Source organism: Podarcis raffonei, chromosome 7 (genome assembly GCF_027172205.1).
Source record: "Podarcis raffonei isolate rPodRaf1 chromosome 7, rPodRaf1.pri, whole genome shotgun sequence".
Lineage (NCBI taxonomy): Eukaryota > Metazoa > Chordata > Lepidosauria > Squamata > Lacertidae > Podarcis > Podarcis raffonei.
The window spans coordinates 32033313-32052220 of NC_070608.1; the positions used below are offsets into that span (position 1 = coordinate 32033313).

At 41.3% G+C, this 18908-nt stretch overlaps 1 protein-coding gene across 1 annotated transcript in view; it reads right to left on the reverse strand.

The window, feature by feature from the left end:
- Positions 1 to 9157: 9157 nt before the first annotated feature.
- Positions 9158 to 18908, reverse strand: part of CRISPLD1 (cysteine rich secretory protein LCCL domain containing 1) — a 29399-nt gene continuing 19648 nt past the window's right edge. Inside the window, exons 10-15 of the mRNA XM_053395826.1 lie at positions 18260 to 18390; positions 15433 to 15476; positions 15267 to 15339; positions 14233 to 14308; positions 11654 to 11784; positions 9158 to 9961 (exon numbers count right to left, since the gene is read on the reverse strand). Of these exons, the coding sequence (XP_053251801.1) occupies positions 9910 to 9961; positions 11654 to 11784; positions 14233 to 14308; positions 15267 to 15339; positions 15433 to 15476; positions 18260 to 18390 (507 nt within the window). The 3' untranslated portion in view covers positions 9158 to 9909. The remainder of the gene's footprint in view (positions 9962 to 11653; positions 11785 to 14232; positions 14309 to 15266; positions 15340 to 15432; positions 15477 to 18259; positions 18391 to 18908) is intronic.

Below are 18908 nucleotides of genomic sequence, written 5' to 3' on the forward strand. Positions count from 1 at the left end.
TGTCAATCTGATCATTAAATGGGTTTTCATGTCAATGCTTCCTTTATTACTAAAGTGGGTATCCCAGGTATGGGTCTGGTTGATACCAATAGTGGAAAACAGAAGAGACCCCTATGGTTTGCAGGCACGTCCATACTTCCTTTGTTGTTTTTTTAAAAAGCCTTCCCACAACAACCAGAATTGACAGGAAACAAGGTCAATCACATGATCTTAAGTTTAGGCATAAGCCATTATCCACTAGAGCTGGGAGTTATGAACTAAAGGTTTGGTGACAACAAGAGAGTTCAGCACCCAAGTCAAGGTATGTCCTTATGCATCATCAAAAAAGAGGACAAAACTCATTTGAAGGAGCATCTGGGTGGTTGCTTAAAAGCTTTGTGCTACTCCTGATAATTGGGGCTTCAGAACACTGTGATGGGAGGGAGAAGTGGCTTCCAGAAGATGGGTAGGTTGGAGCAGAGGAGCAATAGGGAGCCCACATTAACATCCTGATTGTTCCTTTGAACAATCCCCGCCCCGCACCTGACATCAGGTGTAAAACAGGTAAGTGTGGCTTCCTGAAAATGACCTTGCAGGCCAAATGAGGAGACATGATGGGCCAATTTTCACCTGTGGGCTGGAACATCTCCACCCCTGCCCTAAACAATTTAAATCCAGAATATTGGAAATACCCCATCCTCCTACGAACATGGCTTTAAACTGAGATCATTTCCCAAAGCCCTGTTGTATATCTCATCACTTAAAAGGGATTCAGCTAGTGGGAATGGGGGACAGGGCCTTTTCTGTGACAGCACCATGCTATGGAAATCCCTCCCTTGGGAGGTTAGAGTGGCCTCATCCGTGATGACTTTTATGTGGGCAGCAGAAACATTTTTATTGGCTTTTAAAGGTTCATAATTTGAGGTCGAAGGTTTCAGCTCTGCGCGTCTTGATTTTTGATACTGTAATTCTGTTCTTGTTAAAGTGACAGGGGGTCATCTTCTTGCAAACCACCTTGGGGGATCCTTGTTATGTGAAAGGGAGGTATAAAAATGCTTTTTATAAAGTTAAATAAATAAAAGTATCCTTGAAGAACGTGGAACCTCAGGTGTGCTGTCATCTGAGCACAATTTGTACTCCTGCAAGGGGAAATTACCCTAGCAATTTAAAAGACCAGAGAGAGAAGGTAGGAAAGAAAAAGTCCTCTGAAAACACAATTGCTTTAATGTATTCCCTTAACCCAAATTTCATCCCAGATACATTAAAGTATGAAAGGGAAGGCCACTGTTTAAATCAGATGCTTGCTTGCTCTCTTTTTCCTGAATGATGCTTGAGCACCTAATTACACCTATATTTTCCACTGCTAAGGTCAATGACCAGAGTTAATATGAAATAAACCCTTATTAAAACATACTTAGAGAGAGTTAGTGCTGTCTCAGTCTGGGCCCTTTTACTCTCATTGGAATGTAAACAAATCAGCATGCCTGCACCTTGATCCCATTTCTGTGCAGATCAGAGACCAGGCACCATGTCACAAGTTGGAAAATAAAGCTGGATCATCTCCAGAGCTCATGAATTCATAGATACAGGGAGCTAGTTGGGGGGAGGGATCTAATCCTGCTAAAAGTTGTATACTGTAGCAGCTTAAACCTTACTGTGACTTTACCTTGTAAGAAAGAGTTGAATAGTGCTTTCAAGGGTATAAAATTGTTGGCTAAAGGGGCTAGCAGGGGGAAGTAGATGTTGTGAAGAGTTATCAATGTCATTCCTGCAATGTGACTTGAGCTCATAGGGCTTCCTGGTGGCCTCTCTGGGTGTTAGAGAAATGTCCTCGTTCTGTCAGTAGTTTAGTGTAGGTACAAGCAACAACCACTTCCTATAACGTAACTCAACTCCAACACCTTTGCATTGACATTATCCAGGTATCCTGGAAGAATTGACCTGGCAATATTTTGATTCATACTAGCTGATTATTGTACCTGATTTCTATGCACACTAAAACTGCGTATAGACTATCCATTTAAAGCACTCTAGTTTATCCCCTCACCGAGCTACAGTTCTCAGCGCATTTAACCAACTATGGGTCCTATAATTCTTTGGGAGGGGGCTTAAATATGTGTTCTGTGTTCTGTATGCCAGCCAAAGAGAATTCAATAACTTTAGCTTTCCATAGGTTTGTTCTTTGACTTAGTCGTTGTGGTTTGTCCGGAGGAAACAAACCATGGCATGCTAAGCCAAACCAAACCATGGCTTAGCTCACAGCAGCAGCAGGACCGGAAGAGGAGCAAAGTGGCTGCAATCTCCTTTCTAGTAGCCTGCATGCTCATGTATTCACACAAAAAATGTATGGTTTAGTGTTGTGTGCAAACTGGGCCGATGTGATGATTGTTCCTCACATTTACTAGAATAATTATAAAAGAATAACATACGAAAAGACCATAATATCAACATGGTTTATAAGTTGCTGATGGAATCCCTCATTAAAGAAGACCCATGGAGTTTAATGGAATTTGCTCCCAGTAAAGTGTTATAGGACACTTGAAGCATTTCTGTCACAGTCTACCAATACTGCACAATCTGAAAAGTTTACTGTTGCCATGCAGACTGAGCAATAGTGGAACTAAAGTCCATACTTTTACTATGTGTGAAGAACTTATTGGGTGGAATCCAAGAGGTGCCTGGTGTTCGTGAAAGGACTTTTGGTCCTTTGGAAACCCCTGTTAATGGAAGAGAAGGAAATGCAATTTTTGTTGATCACCCCTATTGTGCCCCTCACCATCTTTCACCCTCCCCCAACGCTCTGGAGCCACAATCTGGGGAGTGCTGGGAACTGCATAAGGGAAGGGAAATTAGTAAAAATTACCTTCCCTTCCCTCCCACTAGCAGATGCATTGGCTGGGCCAAAAGTCAATCCATGGGTACAAGGGCACCATTTTGTCTGTGGTCAACTAATGCAAGTCAACTTCACTGAATGTCTTGACTTTTTAGAAACAAAAGAAAGAAGGAATTTAATTAAACTTTGGCTGATGGCTGGTACTGTATTTTCAAAATCTGTACAGTTCTGAATCCCTGTATCTAAGGACAAATAGTAGTATGTCTAGATGTATCTTTGGTTCAATCCTTTATGCCACTTCATGTTCTTATCAGCACCTTCTTCATTTCCTAGGATCACCAACAGTACAGTTTTGCAGCAGTTCTTATTTTAACATTATTTGCCTGAAAATTTTAACACAGCAATCAATTTGTTTAAAAAACAAAGTGCTATGATACACACACACACACACACACACACACACACACACACCAGTATATATCACCAATCTGCTAACATTTTTCACTTTACTAAGGAGTAAAGTCAGGACATGTCCAATTCTTTTGCTTGCATAAGACATTTTAATTCTAACAACCCATACTGTTTTTACTGTAACATCAGACTTATTTTTAAAATCTGCAAAAGACTTCAGCTTTTATACAGTTTATTATAAAGGCAACTCTTTCCCCCCCCTTAAGAAACCTTATTGGGGAGTTATCTGGCTTTGCTGGCAAACTGGTTTGCTTATGTTGGAAGATACTTATTTACTTTTACTACGCACATTAAGAAAGCTATTTTTGCTGTTTACACAAAGTGTGTGTAGTTAGATGATATTTTCCCTGTGATTGCCAAAGAGCCAATATCTAAGGTAAATTGGGTTGCTTACATGTCTAAGTAAAATAGAAATGAAGCAGTGCCTTGGGGGATAGAAAGAAAAGGGTGACAATTTCAACTAAGCCTTAAATGGGATGAAGGTGTTTCATATGCCATTCATGGAACTGGTTCCAAGAGGGAATGAAAGCTTTTTTTGATCAAGGGCATCAAGAGACCTTTCCATGAAAAACAATAACTGTGACTCCCCTCTCTCCCAAATGCTTCTACTCTTTTCAGTAGGGTACTTTTGTTTGCTTTTTATAGAGAAGCAGCATTTTGTTTCTGAATAGTTATGCAAAATTCCCTGCATCCTGATGAATTTACTTCTTTGGATGTCAGGCCACTGATGCTTTGTGATTTTTGGCAGCCATCCATTAAGGATACAGAAGCAACAGGAGAGATGGCAGAGATTAAGGATACAGTATTTTGCTAGTGAAAAATGGAGCCTAGAGAAGGGAACACACAAGGAGGAAACTCCCAAAGGCAAAGCAGAATTCCTTGATTAAAACCTGTTCACTGGGTTCTCTTTGTGAGGGTGAGGCTTCCTTAAGAAATGGGCTGAAAGGAACAAGGAGTGAAGATGGAAAGTGAACTACAACAAACTGAGAGGGTAAACATGATGGAGGTCTCTTGTATTAAGTCACACATACTGTTAGTTCTCCATTCTAGATTTGTTCTGTAATTCAGAGAAAAACACATGGTACCATTGAAGTGGGATTCAATACAGGTTGATTGTGAAACTGAAAGAGGGAGAAGGAAGTATAGAACAGCTTGGAGTCCTGGACACAGAACTCAGCTATACGGCTGCAAATAAAACAATTTAAGTGAGTTTTAAGTGCAATACACAATGTGACTCTAGATGGTGAGCCTTGTGGAATATTCAACATATTTTTTAAAAAGTTTTTTTTTTAAAGAAAACATTTTCAGAACGGTTCTCCAAATAGGCTGCAAACAACTGGAAAAGATGGAAACAGTGCTTTGACTTATTCAGTGATGCTGGTGGAGGTTTTAGCTTTGTTCCATATTCCAAGGAACAACCCACCCTTTCTACATAAAATGATGCTACGTTAGGTTTATCTTATGCCCAGTTCAGCATTCCCAGTGTTTCCAGTCCACTTTCTGCTGGTGGTTCATTGCCACTCAGCTGAATTCTTTACCCTTCAATCCTTTTTCATCACTCATGTGACAGTAGTCATCTAGTAAAAAATACACTTATGGTGTGTGTGTGAGAGAGAGTGTATTTTAGTAAAAGAGAGAGAGATGCTGATATTCATATCTTGATAAACGTGCTGTGAGTGCCAGCACAAAATGGCTGCCATGAACAGCAAAGAAAGTTGTGACAGTATGCCATACAATCACAAAAAGGCTGGCACATCTCATCCAAAAGGGTTGGTTTACTTGATTATATTGTTTGTGCACTTCTTTCTCCAAGGAGTTCAGAAACCTCTGTGGGCTCAGTCTGATAAAGACAATTGGCTTCATACTTCAATTAACATGTTTGTCTGTTTTATGATTCTTAAATGCTACATCATCAGGGGATTTTTTGTGTTCCATATGGACATCCCTTCAGGCTTAATTACCATTCTGCCTGTTGGGCATTAGCAGATGCACCAATAAGAAACTTTGACTTTAAATCGATTTAACAATGATGCTTATAATTAATTCTAACTGGATAGCTTCCACACTGAAGGTCAGAATGCAGTTCTGTTTGCAGTAGTTAAATTTTGGGGAATGTGCTGTAGCTTAGTGCTGTTGCACAGAAGGTCCCATGTTCAATCCTGGCATTTCAGATTAAATGGCTGGGGAAGATCCTCTCTCCCTGAAACTCTGGAGAAACATTACAAGAGGAGATAATACTGGGCTAGATGGACAAATAATCTCACCTGTTATAAAACAGTTTCCTGTGTTACCACGCTTTGCTCTTGATGCTAATGGTGAAAGATATATTTAGGCCAAGCACTACTGCAAAAATAAGTGTTTCGTTAAACCACACACACATACACAGAGCATCTAATTTAGCCCATAATTCATTCTAGATGAAGGAGAGAGGATCAGAGTATTTTGCTAAGCCATTTCTTTAGCTCTTGGATCCGTTATAGCTGTGCCAGGGTAGGCATATCACCCCCAGCGCAGCAAGTATTAAATCAGATCTCACAATGCAGTCCTTTGTGTGCTTCAAATGGTTTTAATCCAGAATTGGAAAATAAGCTTTTATGGAAGAAGAAGAAAAAACCCCTAAGCTTTTATGCAAATTTTATTACATATAAATAAATAAATCACCTCTCTGTTTCTGTACTTAATACTGCCTGTTGCCCAAAAGTTTTGGAGCTGCCCTGAAACAAGAATAGAATTGCTTATTCAGAAGGCAAAGGCTTCCAGAACAAATAAAAATAAAACAAGAAACAGATGGATTTTGACAAAGAAGGAACAAAGACTCTGCAGTCTAAGAGGCAAGTTTTATTTAGTGGAACTGACCAATCTCATTCTCAGATGGACTGTATTTTTTAGACACGGTAATAGACTGTGGATTCTAGTGGTGTTTTAGAATGGAATTTGATAAGCCAGGGTTCAAAGCCCTGCTCATCTCTGATTTGCTCTGTGACAATCATTCTAGATCAGGCATAGCCAACAGATGTCGTTCACAGTTGCCACCAGTCCCACCAGTATAGTCAATGGTCAGGGACAATGGGAGCTGCATTCAGACATGGTGCATTCAGCACCATGCTGGCCACTCCTATCATGACTTGCCAATATCCTGTCACACTCTACTGTGATCAGGAAACAGAGCAGAGTCATCATTCAAAAGAAGCTTCTTTTTCAATGGCTGGGATAAGCAGTCAGGAAGCAGGTTTCAACTCCACCCCAATGCATTTCTGAGTGCATCCTTTTACTTTTTCTCATGTAAATAAGTGCTTACCATTTGTCCTATGGAGAAAGGAAAGTGCTGTTCTTTGTGGCATTGTTGAACTGAGGGCAAAATTGTCCCCACACCCCTACCACAAACCCCATAAGGATGGGGAAGGCCCTCCCAAATGCATCTCCAGGGTTGCTGGGGAGGGCAATGCATTTGATGTTTCCTCAGCGAAGTGTTTACAGGACCTCAGTGGCTGCAATATGCAGGGACGTAAGAAGGGGGGTGCGGTGGGTGCGGTCCGTCCCGGGTGTCACCACTGAAGGGGATGACAAAATGCCGGGTGGCACTCATCCTGGGGCCTGCAGTGTGCCCAAGCCACACGTCTCTCCTGGGAGAGACACAGTGGCTTGGGTGCGTGCAGGCTCCATGCTGCCCTAATGGTCTGCCCGCTGCCTCCCCCCCCCCCCAGCTGTAGGGTGGCTGAGTGGGAGGAGGCAGGCAGACTCCAGAAGCCCCGCGGTGCACCCCGCCCCTATGGGCGGCTCACCCTGCCCTCGCCCCGCCCCTATGGGTCCTGGGCGCCCCGCCTTGGTCCTGGGCGCCCCGCCCCAGACGCCCGAGCGCCTTCCTCCACCACTGGCAATATGTTTGCAATTTCACGTGTGTGTTCTTGGCTGAATGGTGTTTGGATCCAGTGATTTGCTCATTTTTAATTCCTATTAAAAATGAGAGAGAGAGAGAGAGAGAGAGAAGAAAGAACAGCTACCTTCCACAGTCAGTGTTAATGTGTTCAGCCAGGTAATGTCTGCCTGGAATAGCAGGAGCACCCCAGAGTTTCAGGTTCAGATGTCTTTCCTACTCATGATCTTCTAACTGGAGGTACTAAAGACTGAATCTGAGACTTCCTGTATTCATAATATATGCACTGTTTGGTGTGGTCACATATGCATCATGCAAAAAGGGTAAATGCATCACAAAAAACATTTGCATGTGCTAATTTATATGTACTGATTTAGAAATAATTACTCTAAACTAAATGGAAACGCTATAATTTCAGCATAGCAAGGAAGACTCTGACAGGGTGATCTTCAAATGGAGGACTCTTTCAAAGAGACCCTAGGTCTGCTTTAATCTCTATAATGAGCAAGTGTGATATGCCAAAAACATATTTCTTTAGCATTATAAAAAGAACCACAATTTTACTGTCTTTTCATTTAGTAGACTTTTTATTCAAAAAAAGTTTGCCTAACTACATGAGGTAGTACATGTAGCTGAACAAAATAATACTGTGATGCATGTATGAAGAATATCGCTACCAATGGCATTTCGAAAGAAAGTCCACAACTATAAAGATAAAAAAATAACAGGAAAAAAACTATTTATCAGCTTTACAGTCTTACACCATACACTTTTCATAGAAAGCTTGATAATGTCGCCATTATATAATTTCTCTAGTATACCACAATAGGTCAGGGCTATCTACCAGAAATGAGATCAAATGAAATGGTGAAATAATGTGATAGTAATCTTTGGCACTGTGTCCCGCCCTGCAGGAATATGCATCAGATGAAGAAATTAAAGGTATTAGGGCCTATGTTACAAATTCCGTTATTCTGCAGTTTCACCATTTACCAGTACTATACAGGACAGTTTATGTAGTATGGGGTGTCAGTCTTACAAACAACCTTGTGCATAGTGATAGCTCAGTTTGGTAGAGCATCTTAATCTCAGGGTTGGGTTAAGCCCCATGCTGGGTGAAAAGATTCCTGCATTGCAGGGGGTTGCAAGAGGGGTGACACTTGTGTTTCCTTAGAGCTTTTTGGTTCTGTGATTCTATGTCTATTGTATTTCTGGGAGCTGATTTACTGGAGCCCAAATGAACTACTGTACTTTTCCATGTATAAGACTAGGTTATTTTTTTAAATATTATGCTAAAAACCTGGACTCGTCTAATACACAGATAGTGGAGAGGTGTGATGGGCGATTGGTGGCTGCCACGAGCAGGATAATGTCCGCTGCATTTTTGCGGCTAATTGGTGGGTGCTGCAAGGTCTGCTGGCTATTGGCTGCTGCGGCAATTGGGCATGCGATTGGTGCTTGCTTTTGGCGAGCGTGCAGATGATTGGTGGCATCATTGATATGCATGCGATTGGCTGTTGCATTCCTAATGGTGAGCAAATTTCGGCAACCCCCTCCCCTACAAAAGCTCTACAAATCTGGACAATCCCCACCGAAAAAAGCTCAGCAACTGTGGGCAATCTCCCCCTCATTTTCTCTATTTGGAGTCCCAAAAAAGGGGGCGTCTTATACACTGAGAAGTACAGATATAGTCTGTCTTAAACCCAGTTTTAAGGGTTTAGTCAAATGTCAGTTTCACCAATGCTTGACATGATTGTAGGATTTAAAACTCTTAATTTTTAACAGGAGTGGTGGGGCAATGCTTTGGGGGATGGAACAGAGTGACAGAGAGGTGAAAGGTCCTTGTGTGTACCTGTGAGAGTGCTAGATTGACTTGATGTTGCTGCTGCCCTGCCACACCCCAACCTCATCCAGGTGAGCTACAGTGATGCTGATGTCAGAAAGCCAGTGTGCCCGTCCCCCCGCCACACACAGGGGCTGCTACTGGCTTTTAACCCTACTTTTACATATCATTATGTAAACAACTGCTTGTACCAAGTTGGTGGCATCTGATCCTGCTTTTTTTTAAGATTTGAATTACCAGCACGATACAAAAACAAGACAGTTATTATATTTTAAAAAATATACTGCTCTCAACCAGGATTTGTTTTAACTGGCATTTTAAAAAGTTGGATCAAACAGAAAAGTGTAAAAATGGCAAAATATCTCATTCTTTTGACTTTGTGTGTTTCTGCAGTAATATATGTTCACTGCTTGGTTTAGGGAATTAGTTATTTTTTTCCAATTTTAAGCAATGAAAAATGATATATACAGTGGATATAAGATCTATCATAGATATACCTTTACAGTTAATGTTAGTGGCATACATAAAACACCATAATAATAATAATAAACACCATAATAATGTATTCAGTTTTGTTTTGTTTTTAAATTGTGGAACATTTATGAGCTTCAAACGAATTGCATAGGAATAAATGCTAAGAAAATATAGCAATATTTAACACAGGATTCAAAACAAGTTATTTATCATCATAGTTTTTCATATGCATTTTCCCATGTTTAACTTTACAGATTTTCCCCCATTAAGATTTACATGCAGTTAAACCACTTTTCAGTCAGAAAACAGTAAATATATTCTGTACAGCAATATTACATCTTTATACAAACTTGAGGAAGGAAATTAGATGGCATTTTCTTTCTCTTCTTCCAAGCACTGTATTTAGCTTTTGTTTTTACAGTTTACTTGTTACCTTCAAACCACAGCAAACACTCTGAATGCCTTGCCTCCTGGAGGATTCTGTAAACTACAGAAGGGAAAAAGTAGTAACATTTCATATAGGTTAGTTTGTGTTTTAAGATCCCAATCTTACCAAGCACTTATTCTAGAGATAAATCTACCCATACATTTAAGCCATCTGCAGAAGCCCTGGTCCTCCCACCATCAGATGTGCAAATAGACATTCAGAAATTTCTATCTGTACTTCCATCTGTACTTCCAAATGCTCAATACTGTCTGCTGAAGTAAAACATCTAGTTCTCAATAAGTGCAACCCTCCCAGCCAAACACACACACACACACACACACCAGGTCAATCTTGTGTTCAAGGTTATTACAGACCCATGCCTGACAGCATGTAAAATTATGATACAATTCAATAGCTTAGCGGTATCAAAACAACTACTAGGATCAGAAATCCTGACACACATTTTATGACATGGGCAGAGTAGGCCTAATGTCCTCAGGCTGGAAAGCCACCAGGGATGGATCTTTGCCATATCCTGAGCCCAGCTAGCTCATGCCAGCCCGGGCAGAAGGTGGGGTTGCAGATTTTGTCATTATATTTACTATTTACCAAACAAGGCTGGCATAGCAGAGAAAAGAAAGATTGGATCCCTTGGGAAATCCACAAGGCACTGGTCCAGCTCATTTAGGGGCTTCCTACAGGAGGAGAAGGAGGAGGAGTTTGGATTTTATATCCCGCTTTATCACTACCCTAAGGAGTCTCAAAGCGGCTAACAATTTCCTTTCCCTTCCTCCCCCACAACAAACACTTTGTGAGGTGAGTGAGGCTGAAAGACTTCAGGGAAGTGTGACTAGCCCAAGGTCACCCAGCAGCTGCATGTGGAGGAGCGGAGATGCGAACCCGGTTCACCAGATTACGAGACTACCACTCTTAACCACTACACCACACTGGCTTCTGCCCACAGAGCCGGAGCCTCCCCACCAGTAGATTCCTCTCCAGCAATGAAATCCAATGGATAGGCAATTGCACACAATCCTAACCACCACCACCACCACCATTCAAGCCATCTACACTAGGGAATTGGGATAGTTCTATCATGCTCTTTTACAATTTTACAAATTTAGTAAAACTTATTTTGTTGTTTATTTCTACATGCCACCAAATATATCTTCTCTATTCCTCTACACATCATATATATATATAGTCTAAAGAAGGTGATTATTTAGAGTACACAGCTATTGCCCGTCTGATTTGGGGAGGTGGGGGTTGAACTCCTCCTGTGTAAAAAGAACTTAGCTACCTACATTAAATAATTAGGGCACAATACAAAGTCAAACACTTCTGCTTTTAAATGCCAACTCTATCACTGAATTAAATGAGATTTCACATGCTTAATGTTGACAGGACTTTGGTGATAAATTGTGGATATAAGCGTGTATACCTAGGCAGAAGCAAACCTGAAAATCCTGAAGAAACTCAATGCAACTTTCTTATCAGCTACTATGGTATTTGCTACTGGATCAACAACAAAAGAGTTGTTTTTATTCATAAGCAGCTTTTAGGGTTATGATTTGAGCTTACGGGAAACAGGCAGCTGCTTCTCCCTGGCAATTGCCATTGTTATACAACTCACGTCTGGTTAATTAGCATTAAGTAGAACACAACTATTCCAGGATTAATGTAGGATTGCAAAGAATGGCAGGTGTGTGCATGTAGATAGTAAACACTGGTCTTCAAAGTAACACTCTGTACCTTTCTGAAAAAATCCCATTTTGAAATGAAGCAGTATACATCCTTCTTTTATCCACTGGCATAACGTCAACAAAGCCTCCTTCATTCCGAATCACTCCAGCATGTATAGCTGTCCGACAAATACTAGATGCCTAAGAAAATTAAAATAGAAGGGTTTCTTTAAAAATGAAATATTGCAAATCAAGTGACAGAACTTTGATCTCTCTCTCTCTCTTTTTTTGTGGTTTATGTAGCACCAGGGTATTCACCATCATTTTCTTTGGGGAAAATGTAGTTTTAATAAAGACGAAATGACCATGAATTGGTAACTATGAAAGGTACTGGGTAACTCATAGTCTGCATTTAACACACTTTACTAAGCAATTATATATATATATATATATATATATATATATATATATATATATTGGCCATAGTCTTACTGGGTTGCAGTACAGCCCCATGCATAAATAAGACTGTCTAAAGTACTTTAAAAGTTAGCATGAACATTTCATATAGTATTACAAGGCCTCGCTTTATTGCTGTGCTGTGAACCCTTTGGCATTCATCAGCATTTAACAGGTCACAGAATCTGAATACCGAGCTGCTTAATCATTTTCCTTCTTTCGCTACTCAGCAAAATTCCAGATACTTATAACAGCATAGAATCAGTCTGCAAAGGCATGTTAAACACTTATAAAAGGATCTTTCAAGCCTTTATTTACATAGATATTTATTATTGATGACAGATGGAATTCCAGGGAATTTTACCTATTCTGCTGTAGAAAGTTATCAATGTGCTCTCAAACATATGAGGAGAGATGTGTGTATATAATTCAAATGTCAATCAGATTGTCAGCATAGTTGAAATCGCCCTGTACTATTGTACACGACTGCAGTCACCAGCATATATATTGTAGAAGGGCATGATCACATTTCTGGCTTTCATCATTACTTGACAACTACTGAATAAACCAATCTTGCCAGAGTATTTTCTAACAAACAAGTGATGGTAAAAGCATTAAAAGTGAGCCACCAAAACATGAATTTGGCAGCAACCATTTCTAGCTTATAAGACTGCTAGTTGTGCCTCATTCCTTCCCCAACATGATACCCTCAGGATAGTTTGGTCTACAACTTCTATCATATTGGCTGGAGCTGATGGAAGCTGTAATCCAAAACATCTGGAGGGTACTGCGTAGTGATATAGCCAGTCACTACTGAGACTCCTGTTCCAGTGACACCTATGCTGGCTTGGTCATGTCCACAGAATGGAAGATGGGAAGATCCCCAAGGACGTTCTCTATGGGGAGCTGGCTTCCAGCACCAGGCCAACTCTATGTTCAAAGATGTCTGCAAACATGACATGTAACATCAACCCCACCATGTGGGAATCCCTTGTAGTGTAGTGCCTGGAGACAGGCAGTTAAGTCATGTATCCATAGCAACGACCAGAGTAAAATAATAATAATAATAATAATAATAATAATAATAATAATAATAATAATAATTTATTTATACCCCGCCCATCTGGCTTCCAACAAAATATTAAAATACAATAGTCTATTAAACATTAAAAGCTTCCCTAAACAGGGCTGCCTTCAGATGTCTTCTAAAAGTCTGGTAGTTGTTTTTTTCTTTGACATCTAGTGGGAGGGTGTTCTACAGGGCGGGTGCCACTACCAAGAAGGCCCTCTGCCTGGTTCCCTGTAACTTGGCTTCTTGCAGCGAGGGAAGCAACAGAAGGCCCTTGGCACTGGACCGCAGTGTCCAGGCAGAACAATGGGGGTGGAGATGCTCCTTCATGTATACTGGACCAAGGCCATTTAGGGCTTTAAAGGTCAGAAATGATGGCTGGGAGGAGTGCAGAGAGAAGAAACGTCATGGTGCATCTGCAGCAGCACAACTGGACACCTTCATCTGCCCTGGCTGCAACAAAACATGTCTCTTCCACTTCAGTCTCTAGAGCCAGGTGGTGTAACCTTCCAACAGTTTGGCTCTGCCCCCAAAGGCGCACTCCCCCATTGTCTCCTGAAGGAGAGGGATGCCAACAGCAACTAAGACATGTAAGTGTATGAATGGAGCCACAGTCAGCTGAGGAGAACAGCCAGTCAGTGAAATCTTTCCTGCTTTGGCTTTTCTTAGTCTGCTTGTGTTGTGTGGTCTACTTTCTGTTTGCAGTTCAACATTCCTCTTGACAATTTCAGATCTTTCCTAGCACAAAATATGTATTGCGGCCATGTGGCATCCTGAAATAGGTTTTAATTGTTAGGGTTTACCACATGGATACAGTATGTGTAAAAGTATCCTGTGACTGGAAAGAAACTGAATATATCTGAACTGTATGTATCTATACTGGTTCACAATTGGTTCAAGTGACTAAAACAGACAACAAGCAGCTTTGTAAACATAGTGTCTGTTTACACTAAAAAATTAAATCAGAGAATCAATGTATATCAATGGATCTAAACTGGAAATGAAGCCACATATTTTTAATGATTCAATTCCCCACCTGCTAAGCTAGTATAAATAAATAATAAATAATTGTATAAACGCAATTATTTTACACTCCAGATTTAGAAATATGTTATCTTACTTACATCAGAATAAATTCTTGATCCTATCACTCGAGCATAGTGTGGATTTGCCTGCATGCAATTGTGAGGGCAATAGAGCCTTGAAAATTGAAAATAAAATAAAAACATAGACAATTATAACTTTTTCACAAGTACAAATTTTTGATCATTTCATCCAATGAAAAGCACACATAATGGAACAGTTTTGTGTCCATGCATTGCTTTGTTCTATTATTTTTCCTGTTCTCTTGGTCATATGGGCTTTTTACACTAAGAAGAAGAAGAAGAGTTTGGATTTGATATCCCGCCTTTCACTCCCCTTCAGGAGTCTCAAAGCGGCTAACAATCTCCTTTCCCTTCCTCCCCCACAACAAAAACTCTGTGAGGTGAGTGGGGCTGAGAGACTTCAAAGAAGTGTGACTGGCCCAAGGTCACCCAGCAGCTGCATGTGGAGGAGCGGAGACGCGAACCCGGTTCCCCAGATTACATGACTACCGCTCTTAACCACTACACCACACTGGCTCTCACTATGGACTGCTTGAAGATTTCCCAATGATTCTGGCTTTGCCTTCAGTTCATAGTACTTGTACATGCTTCAATGTGCACACAGAACTCACTGTGTGAATGGAGAAGCACATTTTTATGAATGGGGGCTCAGAGAGTTCCACCTGTGTATCAACTACAGAGCAATCTGACTTAGTCAACAGAAGGAGTGGTTGTGGTGAGCAAATGGCCAAATCCAAAGCCCTGCCAGGCTCCTTTTCCTTTTTTTTTTTTCCTTTTCCCTTTCCATTTCTCCCCATAAAAAATGTTTTAATGGAAAGGAAAATAAATATGCCTGTTCCAGAATTGGCATAGTGGCCCCCATCTTCACCCTCAGTGTGTGAACTTATATTCATAAGGTTCAGTATAATGTCAGCAGCCTGAAGTTCAATATATAAGGAAGTCTAATGACTCTAATATTTCTAGTTCAACATCACCATATGGTTTGTAATAGCCTCTCCCCTGCATTGTGATAGGAATGGCAATTAAACAACAGTCATAATTAAATAGCTTACCTTGGGCAATGTGTGGCTGGCTTGTAAAATGGGCATAATTGTTCCACAGTTGTTTCACAAGTGATAGCTTGCACTGAAATTTTAAAAAGCATACTCAAATAAATGTTAATAGATGACATATACATTAATGAATGAGTAATGCTGTATTATATAAATTAATGCTAACCTGGCACTTTAGAGACTGTGAAGGAATTCGCAGACTGGTATTTGCTACAATAAAAACAGAAACGTAGCTATTATTACCAACACCCATATATTTGCTTTATGTATGCTCTCCAAAGTGATGTACAATGAAATCATAAAACAATTACCACAAACATTTTTAATAACTGAGCAAAAGGAGCAGAAATTAATTGGAAAATGGAACAAAAATATGTTGTTTGAATACTTCTACAACTGTGTAGAAATCCACTCTGCAAGCCTCTTTCTAACTTATAGTGTAGTGTTATACATGTCTTCACTGAAGTAGATTTCATTAACTTCAATGCATCTCATTCCCAAGCTTGAATAAGAATGCAGCTTTAGGTCTCTAAATAAATAAATAAATTCAAAGAAGCTCCATAAATATGTATTTAAGTGCAAAACATTTAAGAGCATCCAACACAAAGTCAAGTGATTGATTTAAACCTGCTGGAGGATCCTTAACTGTGTTGATTCAGCCTAAATTTCCACTGACTGAACAAGAGATGGCAAAAATTATAATGCAGAAATTTTGGGGAGATGAATGTAGTGACAGCCAGGTTACTTCAAAAGACCAGAGGATTTCGGAAAGACTGAGATAACTACTGAAGTAATTTTCTGATTACTATTCAAGGGTCATAAATACTATGTAACCTTCAACATAACAGTATTATATGGTAAAACAAAATCTCTGCTCAGGATATATATTTTTATTTCACAACATTTAAAAACTTGATTATAAAAGCAGCTTTATATGGCAGAAAAACAGAATTTACATTGGTTTTGATTTATATATATATATATATGCTTAGGTAAAGGTAAAGGTACCCCTGACAGTTAGGTCCAGTCATGGAAGACTCTAGGGTTGCGGCGCTCATCTCACTCTATAGGCCAAGGGAGCTGGCATTTGTCCACAGACAGCTTCCAGGTCATGGGGCCAGCATGACTAAGCCGCTTCTGGTGAAACCAGAGCAGCGCACGGAAAAGCCATAGGTAACGCTGGAGTGGTACCTATTAATCTACTTGCACTTTTGGGCATCCTTTTGAACTGCTAGGTTGGCAGGAGCTGGGACCGAACAATGGGAGCTCACCCCGTCACGGGGATAATAATAATAATAATAATAATTTATTATTTATACCCCGCCCATCTGGCTGAGTTTCCCCAGCCACTCTGGGCGGCTCCCAATCAGTGTTAAAAACAGTACAGCGTTACATATTAAAAACTTCCCTGAACAGGGCTGCCTTAAGATGTCTTCTGAATGTCAGGTAATTATTTATCTCTTTGACATCTGATGGGAGGGCGTTCCACAGGGCGGGCGCCACTACCGAGAAGGCCCTCTGTCTGGTTCCCTGTAGCCTCACTTCTCGCAATGAGGGAACCGCCAGAAGGCCCTCGGCGCTGGATCTCAGTGTCCGGGCTGAACGATGGGGGTGGAGACGCTCCTTCAGGTATACAGGACCGGGGCCGTTTAGGGCTTTAAAGGTCAGCACCAACACTTTGAATCGTGCTCAGAAACGTACTGGGAGCCAATGCAGATCTCTCAGAACCGGTGTTATGTGGTCCCGGCGGCCACTCCCAGTCACCAGTCTAGCTGCCGCATTCTGGATTAATTGAAGTTTCCGGGTCACCTTCAAAGGTAGCCCCACGTAGAGCGCGTTGCAGTAGTCCAAGCATGAGATAACTAGAGCATGCACCACTCTGGCGAGACAGTTCGCGGGCAGGTAGGGTCTTAGCCTGCGTACCAGGTGGAGCTGGTAGACAGCTGCCCTGGACACAGAGTTAACCTGTGCCTCCATGGACAGCTGTGAGTCCAAAATGACTCCCAGGCTGCGCACCTGGTCCTTCAGGGGCACAGTTACCCCATTCAAGACCAGGGAATCCCCCACACCAACCCGCTCCCTGTCCCCCAAAAACAGTACTTCTGTCTTGTCAGGATTCAACCTCAATCTGTTAGCCGCCATCCATCCTCCAACCGCGTCCAGGCACTCACACAGGACCTTCACCGCCTTCACTGGTTCTGATTTAAAGGAGAGGTAGAGCTGGGTGTCATCTGCATACTGATGAACACCCAGTCCAAACCCCCTGATGATCTCTCCCAGCGGCTTCATATAGATATTAAAAAGCATGGGGGAGAGGACAGAACCCTGAGGCACCCCACAAGTGAGAGCCCAGGGGTCTGAACACTCATCCCCCACCACCACTTTCTGGACACGGCCCAGGAGGAAGGAGCGGAACCACTGTATGACAGTGCCCCCAGCTCCCAGCCCCTCTAGACGGTCCAGAAGGATGTTATGGTCGATGGTGTCAAAGGCCGCTGAGAGATCCAGCAGAACTAGGAAACAGCTCTCACCTTTGTCCCTAGCCCGCCGGAGATCATCAACCAGCGCGACCAAGGCAGTTTCAGTCCCATGGTGAGGCCTGAATCCTGATTGGAGGGGATCCAAATGGTCCGTTTCCTCCAGGCGTGCTTGGAGTTGTTCAGCAACCACCCGCTCAATCACCTTGCCCAAGAATGGCAGATTTGAGACTGGGCGATAGTTGGCCAAATTGGCCGGGTCTAAAGGTGTTTTTTTAAGAAGCGGTTTAATGACTGCCTCTTTCAGCGGGTCTGGGAAGGCTCCCTCACAGAGGGAAGCATTCACCACCCCGCAGAGCCCATCGATTCGAACCGCCGACCTTCTGATCGGCAAGCCCAAGAGGCTCAGTGGTTTAGACCACAGCGCCACCCGCGTCCCATGCTTATAGGTTAATATATTAAAAACCTGAGATCTACCTACAACATTTGTGGCTGAATATTTGTATTTTTACTCACCCAATTGACTGAACTCCATTTCTATAGGATTTAATGAAATAATTTCTTCTTCCTTGCCTGGTAACATCAACCCAGCCACCATCGTTATCTAGGATGCCATAATGTATTGCAGCTCTGCAAATGCTTGATTGCTAAGACAGAAAAACACAGAAACAGAAATTAAGATCCATACCCGAACAATTATTTTCCCCGTGACATTTCCAAAAGGAGGAGCGCCTCTATTCCAAAGCAAACTCTTGTGTTTTTCTTATATTCTGCCACACTGCAAGTCAGTCATCAATTAGTCATTTTCAGTTTTAAGCTATCAAAGATGAGTTAGCAAATGATACGAGATATATTAGGTTGTGTCCAGCTAAGTTCTACTCAGAATAGCCCTATTGAAATCAATGGACCTGAGTTAATCAGGTCAATCAATTTCAACATGTCTATTCTGAATATGAAAGACACTGGATACGACCCAGTATGTCTGACTATATTTGTGAGTTCTCTATGTGAGGTGCTAACTAAATCTCCAACTCAAAATGAGATAATGAGTAAAATCTCACCAAACAGTTATCCTCAGATATTTCTATCAATTTTAGCTTACTTTTCACCCAGTTCTGTTTACATAATGTTTTGTCAATGATAGTGTGCATTAGCTAACCTCCTC